Genomic DNA, 14,119 nt, shown 5'->3' with positions numbered 1-14,119 from the left:
ATCATCTACTTTTTCCTGTTGGATCCTTGTTGACATCTCCTTTGTTTTCATTAAAAGTTGCCTCAGTAGTTAAAGCTGAATTTTCCCGGCAGCATTGCAAGTGTACGCCAACAGTAGGAGTGTTTTTTTTATTGTCGCGAAAATGATCGATTCAAAAGTGCATACCATGGAGAATGGAAATTTATCCCGCTTGCCAGTTCCAGAAATTAAAGAGGAAATATTTCAACACACCCACAAACAAGTAAGGGAAAGCAGCACAAAGAAGTGCACTGATTTCACAGCAATGTTTTTTTTTTCATTTCTATTATAGGTTCATCGACGAGATGATGTACGGTTGAAACCACCGAAACTGAAGCCTAGATACGATACTAACTTTAATCGTGACCACACCGCCCATGCTATATCGTTTCGTGGAGACGACCTCGAGTGCGTGGCAGACTCCTCACTGTTGGGATCAACGTACGATTGCTCTTTGAATGAAACATATTTTGAGCAGTGTTTTACGTGTTTGGCTAAAATTGGAGAGGGTTCCTTTGGGGAGGTATTTAAAGTTCGCTCCAAAGAGGATGGCCTATTGTATGCTGTGAAAAAGTCTAAGCAATTATTCCGAAGTGATCTATATCGGCAGGAGCGTTTGGAAGAAGTAAGACGATATGAACAGTTTTCAGGCCACAAAAATTGTTTGCAGTTCTATCGTGCTTGGGAGCAAGAGGATCGTCTATTTATGCAAATGGAATTGTGCAGAGAAAGTTTGGACTCTTACTTGCAGCGCAAACGTAACATTCCCGAAGAGAAAATTTGGTCCATACTCTTGGACCTGTTGTTGGCATTAAAGAGTCTACATGATCGTAATCTTCTACATTTGGATATCAAACTCGACAATGTTTTGATCGGCGATGATGACAGCTGTAAGTTGGCGGATTTTGGCTTAGTTATTGATGTCGATCGGGCCAATAGACATCAGGCAACGGAAGGCGATTCTCGTTATGTGGCGCCAGAGATAATGCAGGGCAATTTTTCAAAGGCAGCCGATATTTTTAGTTTGGGTATTGCAATGTTAGAGCTATCATGCTATTTAGAACTACCAGCGAATGGTCCACTATGGCAGCAATTAAGAAGTGCTGTATTTCCGGAGGATTTTCTAAAAAAGATTTCAGAAGAATTGCAAAACGTCATAAAGGATATGATGACACCAGATCCCAGACAAAGGCCGACAGTCGATCATCTATTGAGTAACAAACGATTTGTTACAATGCTACAAAGAAGACGTCACTGGGAATTGGTGAACAAAATGGTAAGTAAAACAAGCCCACAAAGTAATAAGAAAAATAAGTGCAAACAATTATAAAAGTCAAAACACAGCAACGGCAAGTTCTCGGTCCATTGTGTTTGTGAAGGGTTTATTTTATGCAGTTTAGGAATATAAAAAGTATCAGGTGGAATGGTAGGTCAGATTATATAACAATCTTAAGGAATAACAGAATGTTTAAGGCAATACAAACATTTTTGCAACGCTTCCAGCTCAACCTTGGGGGCGCCCACCATCCATTGCTGATGACGGGAAAGACCATCTCTGCTGGATTGTGAAACAAATTGAACTTGTATCGCTGGAGGTTGGACTATACTATCCCCAATGTTTGCATTGAATGCAGCACTAAACGCATGGCAGCAATCACCTATTTAGATGCTTGGCGGAACCTTTGGTTCTGACTGCAGAGCCTCTATGGATCGCTCCAATTGAAACGGCCAGATTTTTAATCATCATACCCCCTATGAATCATGTACCCTATGTACAGACCGATTTAAATGCTCTCGCCATTTACTAAGACGCTTGATGCACTACTCCCAAGTCTTGTTGCAAAATTCATTAGTGTTGTACATTAGCATGAATTCTTTAAATTGCATAGCACGACAACGGCATTAAACGCCCTGCCCTGAACAATAAAAGCCTAAACCAGGCCACTCTTTGCCATAGAACGGTCCTTATGGCTCCATCATCTGCACATAAAACTCTTAACCAGGTCACTTGGTGCCATAGGACGGTCATTATGGCTCTTGACCTATCGAAAGCTTTTGATATGGCCAGATATGTAACGCTATTTGAGGTTATCGCCAAAATGTCCCTCCAGCGAGCTTCAGAGAATTACAAGGCTAATTATTTGTGTGGTCGCCATTCGTATGTGAAATATAGGTCGTATGTCAATATAAAGTCAAAGTCTTGCTGGGTGAAAAGGCAGCCCCCAATGTTGTTCTTGTATGCAAATTTACATGTGGAGGCAGTGGATCTCCTCAAGTTCCAATAGGGGAGCAAGCTAGTTCCAGTCCATTGAACCGATCGCCACGAAAAAGTTATGGTCATTGGTTTTTTAAATGTTCCTATAACACGCCTTGTTACATCAAGCATCATAGGTACTTAAGCTAGAGCCGGTGACACCCGGATTCAAACATAGACTCTCCACTCGATACCGCTGGTTATCCGCGACTGCGATTTTATTTAATCCGTATAGAGCATTACACTATCCGCAACCTAAGGAAGCCTGAGCTGAGCTTCCCGTTGTAACCATGAACGGAGCTCAAAGTTCCAGCCAGTGTGTAACTCTTAGTTATTCTGTGCAGGGTCCGCCAATATGGGCTGATATCTCTGGCCCTGCTTAACCTTTGCATATCCGCTATTCCATATCCTCCAGGCAGCACCGAAATCGTATTATATGTATCAAAGCTTTCGGTGCCCTCGTTGAAGACATTTGCGACCAATCTTGCTTGCTATTAAATCTTTAGCCACATGGTTTACTACATAAAGGGCGGAAATATGTCGGCAATTAAATGTGAAAGTTGATGGTGTAACGATTTCGACTACCAACTAATCCAAAATACTTGGCAGCAGTATCTACTGGACTGTCATAGGTACCGATTGAATGCAAGTTTTGTATATAATCACGCCTATAGCACCCGAATAAGTTAGCCTTCTCTGGCAAGCCAGAGTAGTTTTGGCAGATGTAGCCGCCTCCTCAAAAAAATTATTTCCTACCAGAATTTGAGATAAATCCTACCAAATGCTACCAAAACATAGCAAATGTTCTTAAAAATTGCGGTATAAGTTTTTGTACCCACCAAGAAGTGGCCATTTTGCCCTTCCATTTGCAACACATCAAATTATACATTTTCAACCCTACAACGTATACATACTAGGTCACGGTTACATCCATAGACGATCTAGACATGACCGTCTGTCTGTTTCTTGAAAGATGGTCTATATCGTGATATTGCATCCTTTAGACGTTTGTCCCGGTAAAAAGGCGCATTTTTTCCCGATTTCAAGGAACGACCTTGCCGAGTTTAGATAAAGCGATCGCACGATTTAAGGGTTTGAGCCCAGAAATGCGCTTTTACTAGCCATTTTCGCCCTTACAGTGAGTACGGATCAGATCTGACCAAATTTGTTTGCAGCTACTTTATAGGCCTGTTTTTCTATGAAGACATTGAATGTATAAAGCCGCATTTCCTACCCAGAAATTATGAAATTTGGAAGAGATTCCTTAACACTCGTACCAGTTTCAGTCAATATCAGATCTTACGCCCTTTTTCCTGCTATTTAAAGCAGTGAAACCCCTTGTAACAGTATTTGGCACCTCGACATGCATGATTTTATTCTGCACTCTTAACAAAAAGACAGAAACTACAAGAGTGAAGTAAATTTGAGTCATCTCCGGCGATCTCTTCAGTAATTATTTTGGTATTTATATGTTGGAAAAATCTAACAAAAATTGAGGACAGCCTACAAAGAGAACCACCAAGAGAATAAAAACCTACCAAAAACGGCAATACTGTGTGTGATGTGTGTAACCAGAGATCACATGAACCATTATATGCTCAACAGACTACACGTCACCAATACTACATCACTCTGGACGCACCCCACCCAAATAGAATAGCACCTGAATCTGGATATTTAACAGAACCCAGGATGGGGAACTGTTAAAAAAAAACAACCGGCCTGGGCATCCGTTATCCAAGACATGTTGTTGTTGTAACCACATTTGGAAATGGAGTTAACGATCCTCGACAAACTCCAAATGCCGCGGGAACATGGCGGCCATTGGTTATTTAAAGGCGCCTTGTCATATCGAGTATCATAGGCATTCAGTATTTAATAAAGAGCCGATGCGCTAATTGCCTACGACTGTAGTTGCAGCTACTCCGTATATGGAACATCCCACTATTGGCAACCTGTGGACGAGCCCGGTAGCTCGCAGCTGACCTTCTCGTAATGACGATGAACACCGCATAAATCACAACTGAGAGTGATGCTTATAGTCATCCCTTGCCGGGACCAAGGCATATTCATCCCAATCGATAAAAAATGTAGGCTTTCAGAGGCCCAGGAATTTAAATCGTGTTATTGGTCATAATGGTTTTGGGAATCGGTTTGGCGGTATTTGATATGGATTCCGAATGTGTTCACTTATCAAAATTCAGCCAAAAATCTGGTCTTTATAAAAGTAATTTGAATATTTAAAAACGAATAGACTCCTCCAAAATTTTAAAATATTTTTTTTCCTTTTCTTACAGAAGACCGCTGTGCGAAAATCTCGCAGATTAGCATGGTCAACATTGTGCAATTTGAAAAATGTAGTTTTTAGTTTTTTCGCCACTATTCTTAGTATATTCGGTAAGCGAGAATTATCGACAGACACAAGCACGTACAGTGCTCCTACTACGGTGGAAAAGAAAAGAGCGCCACATTTACGCTCACATTTAACCTCATCCACTCCCACAATGAACTCATCAAAAGCCAAAGCCCGCATCGATTTACAATTTGAGGATGATCTCTATTTCGGACAGCAACATTCAACACCCTATAATAATGGTTTGAATGATAATGATAAAATAGTCAATTCAACGCCGCTTAATCACAACCACAGCAGTTTCCGTTCTCGGAAGGATTTAACGAAAACATGTTTTAAGTAAGTTCAAATGATATGCATGTTTGTGAAAATCGTTTAACATAACTGTTTTGGTTCTTTTCCTTTTCCAGTGATAATTCTGAAGTTCCGTCTTTTCTACTAAATAAATCAACTTTCTCGTATATAGATGATGGTGATTCAAGTTCAAGTTTGCAGTGTCTACGTAGACCTTTGGATGTGTCTTCTATGCGAGGGAAGAAACTATTTAGTAAATTTGACGAAGATACCGATTAGACAATTACATTTCTTAAGTTCCTAACTCCAAACTATTTTATTTTTATTTCATATTTTTTTCCTCTATGATTGTGTTTTATGCATATTAATACTAACGATGTATTAACGATTTAGTGTCCCCAACGGGTACAACATATATTCATAGAATGTAATTGTAATTTTAAGTTAATCATGTTATTTTGTTTCATCATCGCAATTTTTTCATCCTACCACCGATGGTAGCATATAGAATTAGTTTATAAAGTATAATTGAAAAAAAAAAAACAAGTATATTTAGACATATGTGATATGTTAACGAAAACTATTAACAATAATGAAAGGTGTTTTTTTTTATTGTAATTTACTTTTACAATATATAATGCAGGGATTCTATATCAAATATCTTCCTTCACATTAAATTAAATTAATTTAATAAAATTTCCCTCGTTGATTAGTTAAGGGTTATGTTATTGATATCATAAATGAGAATTGTTCCATGAATATTTTTTACCAAGTGTATTTTCTAAAAGTAAATATACCCGCATATAACAAAATATACGCAAAACAGAAAAAACAAGCGGTCGTTTTATTTAAATATTAGTCGATAATAAGAGAGACGGCAGGCAGATGCTGCTACTGAAAAACAAAATTTCTTCTACCTACCAAAATCTAAGAAAAATCTATGGAAATCACTCAACTGCCGTTAAAAATAACGGCCATAGTTCAAAGATGGCCTAAATTCAGCCCAATCGAAAAATCAAACAACAATAAAATTAAAATAAAGTTAAAAGGCAACAAGATTGGCACTGCCGAACTTCGGGTATATATGAAAAAAAAACAAGTTCTTTAAATAACTTTTTCAAATTGAAAGAAACCAGTCATAGAAAAATAATGATGACTTGGATAGGATAAACACATGGGCAAACGCCAACGGACTTCTTTTAAATCCAATAAAGTTAAAGTGCCTTGTAATTGGTAGAAATCGGGTGACAATGCCGCCCAATCTTGATGTGGCAATTGCTGGAGCCCCAATTGAGATTGTTTCATCTGCAAGAAACCTTGGTTTGGAGTTTGATGATAGACTTTCATGGAAGAATCATGTCAGAATGACAGTGGGCAGGACCTACGGCGTTTTACGAAACTTATATATGAGTCGACAGTATACCCCTTTGTCAATAAGAATGCTTTTGGCTAGGACATTTATTCTGCCGAAACTATTATACTCTTGCGAGGTTTTTTACGGTAGTGATGTAACTCATAGGAATAAATTGCACGTGGCCTTTAACGATGTCGTTAGATACATTTTTGGTTTGCGTAGAAGAGACCGGGTATCTGACTTTGCCAGACAAGTAATGGGTGATTTTTTTGAGGTTAGGATTTTTATGAATTAGTATTTGACAGATCACGTGGGATTTCAGACATGGTGTCAAAGAGAAAGATGCTCAGTATGCTTTGACATTTCATCATGAATAGACTTACTAACGAGCAACGCTTGCAAATCATTGAATTTTATTACCAAAATCAGTGTTCGGTTCGAAATGTGTTCAAATTTTGACAAATTTTGTTCAGCGATGAGGCTCATTTCTGGTTGAATGGCTACGTAAATAAGCAAAATTGCCGCATTTGGAGTGAAGAGCAACCAGAAGCCGTTCAAGAACTGCCCATGCATCCCGAAAAATGCACTGTTTGGTGTGGTTTGTACGCTGGTGGAATCATTGGACCGTATTTTTTCAAAGATGCTGTTGGACGCAACGTTACGGTGAATGAACACATTTCGAACCGAACACTGATTTTGGTAATAAAATTCAATGATTTGCAAGCGTTGCTCGTTAGTAAGTCTATTCATGATGAAATGTCAAAGCATACTGAGCATCTTTCTCTTTGACACCATGTCTGAAATCCCACGTGATCTGTCAAATACTAATGCATGAAAATCCTAACCTCAAAAAAATCACCCTTTATATGGTGTCTCTTTTAACTCGTTCCTTAAGATACGCTTGTTGCAAATGATCCACAAGATAATTTATACCAATGAACCGTCATATCTGGCTTCTGTTTTGCGTTTTGCTAACTCTACAAGAGGTAAACAAGTAATACAAATACGTCATCAATATCGTGTATCTGAACAACAGTTCTTTGTTAATGCTATACGTCACTGGAATAATCTTCCCAATAGTATTCAAATTATAAGTAATGAACGACAGTTCAAATCTTTGATTTATAATCATTTTAATTAATTATTTGTTTTGTTTTTTTTATAACTATTTTTTTAATTTATTTTATTAGTAACTTTGATTAAATTGTTAAATTTTCTTTAAAGTTTCTTTTTCTTTTTTTTTTTTGTTTTGTTTAAACCTTTTTTTAACTTAAATATTGTATCAGTAACTTTGCTTAAATTGTTAAATATTTTGTACCAATTATTGTTCTATTTAAATGAAAACTTGTTGAACTCATTGTATTTATCAATTTACTAACCCATGCTTTATATAAGACACTGTCTTTTGTATGGGTTTTATCATAATAAAAATACAAATTCAAATACAAACAACACCTCCAAAATTTCAGGCAAATTGAGTAATAATTGCGCCCTCTAGAGGCTCAAAAAGTCAAACTGGGCACTCGGTTTATATGGCAACTATATCAGGCTATGTACCGATTTAGACCATACTTGGAATTGTTGTTGGAAGTCATACCAAAACGACATATGCAAAATATCAACTCTATTGGATAAGAATTGCGCCCTTTAGAATTCCATGAGTCTAATCGGGAGATCGGTTTATATGGCGGCTATATCAGGATATAGACTGATTTAGACCATACTTGACAAAATTGTTGAAAATCAAAATAAAACACTTCATGCAAAATTTCGGACAAATCGGATAAGAATTTCGCCCTCTAGAAGCTCAAGAAGTCAAGACCCAAGATCGGTTTCTATGGCAACTATATCAGGTTATCAACCGATTTCAACCATACTTAGCACAGTTGTTGAAAGTCATAACGAATCACGTCATGCAAAATTTCAGCCAAATCCGATAGGAATTACGCCCTATAGAGGCTCAAGAAGTCTAATCGGGAGATGGGTTTATATGGCAGCTATATCAGGTTATGGACTGATGTAGACTATGCTTGGCACAGTTGTTGGGAGTCATAACAAACAACTTCATGCAAAATTTCAGCCAAATCGGATACGAATTGCTCCCTCTAGAAGCTCTAGAAGTCAAGACCCAAGGTCGGTTTTTATGGCAGCTATTTCAGGTTATTAACCGATTTCAACCATACTTAGCACAGTTGTTGAAAGTCATAAGGAAACACTTCTGGCAAAATTTCAGCCAAATTGGATAAGAATTGCTCTCTCTAGAAGCTCTTGAAGTCAAGACCCAAGGTCGGTTTATATGGCAGCTATATCAAAACATGTATACCCCCCATCCTATGGTGGAGGGTATAAAAATTCGTTAATCTCCGTTGCGGGATGACCATGAGCATGAGAGGCCGAACGTCACGGGCTTTAATACTCAGTAATACTCGATATGACAAGGCGAGTTATGGGCGTCTTTAAATTACCAGTGACCATAATGTTGCCGCGGCGATCGGTCTTATGGAACGGAACTGGCTTGATCACCTTTGGAGCTTGACAAGAATCGCTTCTCAACATTCAATTGAGGCTACAACAACAACAACAAATATGGCTTTCATGGACCTGAGACCCTAAATCGGGAGATAGGTGTATATCGGGCTATATTAAGACTAAGATCTTTACACATAAATCAGCTTTTATGGACCTAAGACATTAAATTAGAAGATCGGTCTATATGGGTGCTACATTAAGATATAGTCCGATTAAGACCATATGCGGCACGGATGTCGGGATCTCAATACAAATCGAAAATCAGCCATATCAGGTAATAAATACAGCTTTTACGAGCCTAAGAGCCTTAATCGGGAGATCGGCCTATATGGGGCCTATATCAAAATACAGTACGATAGAGCCATCTTCGAACTTAACCTGCCTATGAACAAAAAAAAAAAAAAAATAATCTGTGCAATATTTCAGCTCAATTTCTTAAGTTTAAATACTGTAGCATGAATTCAGCAGACAGAAAGATGCACAGGGATAGATCGTCTTAGATATTTACGACGACCAAGAATATACATTAGACTGTCCCACGCTATAAGGCAGAACCGTTTTTTGCGAATAGGGAAAAAACATTTTTTTGCCGTTTTGATCCTCTCACATGATGTCCAAATTAGACGAAGTGATTTCTGGTTGAGTATTTTCGGCCCTGGCTCAAAATTGGATTGGCAAACAAAGGAAACATTAACAAAAAATAAACCGATCTGAAACATATACGACACAGATGTCGAAAAGCCAAACATAAGTCACTGTGTCAAATTTCAGTGAAATCGGATTATAAATGCGTCTTTTATGGGTCTAAGACTTTAAATCGAGATATCGGTCTATGTGGCAGCTTTATCCAAATCTGGAACTATATGGGCCAAATCGAAGAAGAATGCTAAGGGCCTAACACAACCCACTGTCCCAAATTTTGGCGACATTGGACAATAAAAACTTTTATAGCCCAAAGACAAAAGCTACGAGATTTGTTAAAAATCGGTTTAGATTTAGATATATTTCCCATGCATATATATCGCTCTTTTTACTTGTAAGATTTTAGTACAATTTTCAACCGATTTTCAAAAATTTTGGTTTGGAATGTTTTATTAGGCAACTAAAAGCAGGAAAATTTGCTCAAAATCGCTACGGTGGGTCTAAATTTAAAAAATCTCAAACTACACAAGTAACAGTTCTAAATTTCAGCGAAATCGGGAAAAAAGTGCGGCTTTTATGGGCATAAGACTCTAAATCGGGAGAACGGTTTATATAGTAGCTGCATCAAAATATGGTCCGATCTCGACCATATTCGGGTTGGATGCTTAAATGTTTCAAATGACAGCAAATTTCGATAATTTATGTACCTTTTATGGTCTTTGGACTCTTTAGATATATTGTAGATCGGTCTATATGGTAGCTTCATATAAAATTAGCTCGATCTGGATCATATTCAGGATAGATGTAAGGAGTATTGACACAACTCACTGCTCAAAATTTCAGTGAAATCTGGTAATAAATGCGCCTGTTACAGGCCTAAGACCCAAAATCGCTCGATCGGTCTATATCCAAATATGTTCCGATCTGGACCATATTTGGTGTGAATATCGACGGGTCTAATAAAACGCACTATTCTGAATTTTAGCGATATCGGGTAATAAGTGAGCTTGTTATGGGCTTAACAGGCCACAGGGGCAAACTTCTAACATGTCAATGAGTGCAGTCCGATTCAAGTTTAAACCCAATGATAAGGGTTCTCCTTTTTATAGACGAGTCCGAACGGCGTGCCGCAGTACGACACCTCTTTGGAGGGAAGTTTTACATGGCAGGAAGTTTTACAGTACCTCACAAATGTTGCCAGCATAAGACGGGCCTATATGGCAGCTACATGTAAATATGACCCGATATAGACCATGTTGTTGTTGTAGCCACATTTTAATGTGGAGATGGTGTGGTAAGTCATTATCAATTTCATTTGTTAACGGTTTGGAATGCTCGAACTTTTAAAACAAAACAATCATTTTATCTATATAGCATGTCAATAAGATTTACTAAATTAAATTCATAACATTTCAATTAGGAATTAGAAATACTTTCAGACATTTACATTAATAATTTATACTGCTTTTAATTTTTCATTACACCCTAATACACATTTTATTTTCCATTTATTGTCATTGAATTACTGCATTCTAATTAATCTCTCCCACTCAATCAATCTTATGTATTTTTAATAATTTCTTGAATATATATCACAATGTTTTTGTAAACGAAAGTTTTTATTCACGAAAGATTCAGTACTCACGCTAAAGGACACTCCGGAGGGCAGTTAGGTATTTGGATACTTTTCTGTACGGCAAGGTGGGTGTAAGATACTATGTGACCAATTGACATCTGGTGTCACGCCTTCATAATAACGTCATTCTCCTTCTTTAACTATCTATGCTTTTCCTTTCCATCTGTCTATTAGTTTTCAAGAGCTACCTAAAATTTTCTTTATGTAATCGCATCCATGCCTATTTCTGTTGGAGAAAGAACGCCCCCAAGACTGAGCACGGCTGGGGCTAGTAGGTAGCCAATTCCAAGGGGAATAGGGCCATTATATGGTAGATCGTTACAATGGCGATCCTCCTCAAGCTCTTGTAGGTGAGCAAGGTCGTTCTGGTCCAAAGCACCCAACGCCGTTTGAACAGGGTGGCCATTCGTTATTTAAAGGCGCCAATAACTCGCCTTGTCATTTCGCGAATCATAGGCACACAGTATTTGTGCAAGAGCCGGTGCCGCCCGGCGTCTCACGGAGACTCTCTGCTCGATTGTCCGCGACTGCCGTTGCAGCTACTGCGTATGGAGCATTTCACTATCCGCAACCTGTGGACGGGCCCGGTAGCTTTCAGCAAAGCTTCTCGTGACAGCATTGAACACAAATTGGACCTCAATGTACCAGCCATATTCGGGTCAGGTGTCAATGGGCCTAATAAAGCTTACTATTCCGAATTTCTGTGAAATCGAATAATAATGAGTACGCCTGTTACGGGCTTAAGACCCTAAATCGGCATTTTGGTCAATATAGCAGCTATATGTAAATATGGCCCGATTAACACCATATTAAGGTCAAATGTCGGGGACTTTAGTACAACTAGCTGTTTCAAATATCAGCTAAATCGGACAGAAAATTCGGCTTTTATAGGCTTCCGACCCCAAATTGTCAGATCGGTCTATCTAAGATCGGTATATCTAAATATAGTCCGATATGGCCCATTTAAGAACTTTACCTGCGTATAGAAGAAATATGAGTCTGAGCAAAATTTCGACTCAATATCTTAACTTTTGAAGACTGTAGCGTGATTACATCGTTTGATTGACATCGTTAAGTCTTAGAATTTTACGACGATCAATGAGTTGCAAACGGAATGGCCAAATGAATATACCCCGTATCCTAAGATGGTGGGTATAAAAATGGTTTAAATTTACACTCTTAAAGAATACACAGAAACGATATGAAGTGAAACTGTTTTGAGTTATCCATGGCGAAAGAACCTACCAATTTTCGTAGGAACCTGTCGCAAGGACCCGATATGGTCTAAACTCAAGATCCCTTTACAGCAACCTCAGCACTCGTTTAAAGACTGGTAACAGAGCTTTGGCCACTCTGCAGCCTCAGTCCTTCCTTACTCGCGCAGTCCTCCACCAAAATACTGGAACATGGTGAATTGCAAATTTTACCCATAAACGTTCCACTGACGAACAGCGGTAAACTTATATCAATGAGTGCAGTACGATTCAAGTTTAAGTCCCAACGAGTCCCGAGTCCCAACGGCATGCCGCAGTGCGACACCTCTTTGGAGGGAAGTTTTTACATGGCATAGTATCTTACATATGTTGTGAGACCGCTGAATTTTTTTTTTTTTAATTCCACCAGGATCCGGAGCTCAGGCGTTCATCGTCATAGGCGGACATAGTAACCTCTGCGCCACGGTGGCCTCACCCACTATTATATGGTGGTGGGTATTAATATGACAAACTTTTCGAGGAAAAGAAAATTCGGAAAAATGGATTTTGGGATTTCTCCAAACAATATTTACCAAGTATTCGTCATGTGAGAAGTACATCGCGGAGTGCTTTTTCAGCAGGCTTTTGGTCGGTGCTGGATTTGAAAAGAGCCCCAGACTCTGGTTCGTTTTTCCAACACTATGGTTGGAACTCCCTAATTCTGTCCTGGTTCGCATATATCGTGCCAGTTTGGCAGGGCAGCCGTTACTGTTTTAACAAGAGATTCAGAAACTGCAAGATCGCGAAGACCTTCGCATAAAAAACCATACAACCATTACTTCTACTAAATTTCCCATGAACAATCCATTAAGGAACTGCGGATACTTCTCTGATATCAATGAATGCAGTCTGATTAAAGCTTAAGCTCAATAATAAGGGACCTTCTTTTTATATCGAGTCTGAACGGCGCGCCGCATAGTGACTCCACTTGGTAGAGAAGTTTTATGATGGCAGGATATCTCACAAATGTAGCCAACATTAGTAAGGGGAGAACCATCGCTGAATATTTTTCTGGTTTTTACGCCGGGATTTGAAAAACAGGGCATATGGCGTTATTTGGTGGACATGCTAAACTCTGCGCCACGGTGGCCTGCATGACAATAAACTATATTCAGAATATGCAACTAATTCAATTTATATTTCCCACCAACAAAATAAAGAGCAAAGAAAGATTCATTAAATCAAATTAAAGCATATTTGATCATGCATTCCAAGTCGTTAGGCCTCTTACGTTATGAATGCACCAAGGGTTTTTCCATACATCAATGACTGAGGTAATGTATTTAAAACTGGCCAAGCTACAGGTAGAAACGAAACCAAAAAAAAAAGATAAAAATGTACCAAAAAATGTAAAACAACAAAGCAAAGACATTTTTAATGGCAACTCCACCATTCGGTAATGGCGTTGAGGTGAGACGTTTGACTTGGTGATTAAGTCAGCCATGCAGTCAACGAGTCAGTCAGTCTATTAGTGAGTTAGCCGCCAGTCAACCAATGTTTTGGGCTTGTATATTTCTGCACAAAATTCACTTTCACTTAAAGGTGATTCAACTCCACAACAATGGCGGCGATAAAAAATGACAATTGGTGGTACTAAAGTTTAGAGCTGCAAACTCGCATACTACCATACACAACACACATTCTTGGCAATTCAACTCCCGTAAGAGTCTACTGGCGCTCAGCGGAGGCAAAACAACTTACTCTCACACACTCGGAAACTCTGGAAAAAAAAACACACACACACACAAGAAAAGCACGTTGCACCCTTATCATGGTTGTTGCTGAA

At 38.6% G+C, this 14,119-nt stretch overlaps 1 protein-coding gene across 1 annotated transcript; it reads left to right on the top strand.

Moving 5' to 3' along the window:
• Nucleotides 1-5,504, top strand: LOC106090911 (membrane-associated tyrosine- and threonine-specific cdc2-inhibitory kinase). Its single transcript, XM_013257266.2, has 4 exons — nucleotides 1-241; nucleotides 311-1,294; nucleotides 4,570-4,964; nucleotides 5,036-5,504. The coding sequence occupies exons 1-4, from the start codon at nucleotides 143-145 to the stop codon at nucleotides 5,196-5,198; spliced, it is 1,641 nt and encodes a 546-aa protein (XP_013112720.1). The 5' UTR covers nucleotides 1-142; the 3' UTR covers nucleotides 5,199-5,504.
• The last annotated feature ends 8,615 nt before the right edge of the window (nucleotides 5,505-14,119 follow it).

Source organism: Stomoxys calcitrans, chromosome 1, assembly GCF_963082655.1.
Source record: "Stomoxys calcitrans chromosome 1, idStoCalc2.1, whole genome shotgun sequence".
Classification (NCBI taxonomy): Eukaryota; Metazoa; Arthropoda; class Insecta; order Diptera; family Muscidae; genus Stomoxys; species Stomoxys calcitrans.
This window is presented reverse-complemented; position numbering and strand designations above follow the sequence as displayed.

Bases quoted from the DNA above. Each gene is read 5' to 3' on its own strand.
- LOC106090911 (XM_013257266.2), top strand. From the start codon at position 143: ATGATCGATTCAAAAGTGCATACCATGGAGAATGGAAATTTATCCCGC. The intron at 1,295-4,569 runs GTAAGTAAAACA...CTTTTCTTACAG, and splicing joins GGGAATTGGTGAACAAAATG to AAGACCGCTGTGCGAAAATC. The intron at 4,965-5,035 runs GTAAGTTCAAAT...TTCCTTTTCCAG, and splicing joins TTAACGAAAACATGTTTTAA to TGATAATTCTGAAGTTCCGT.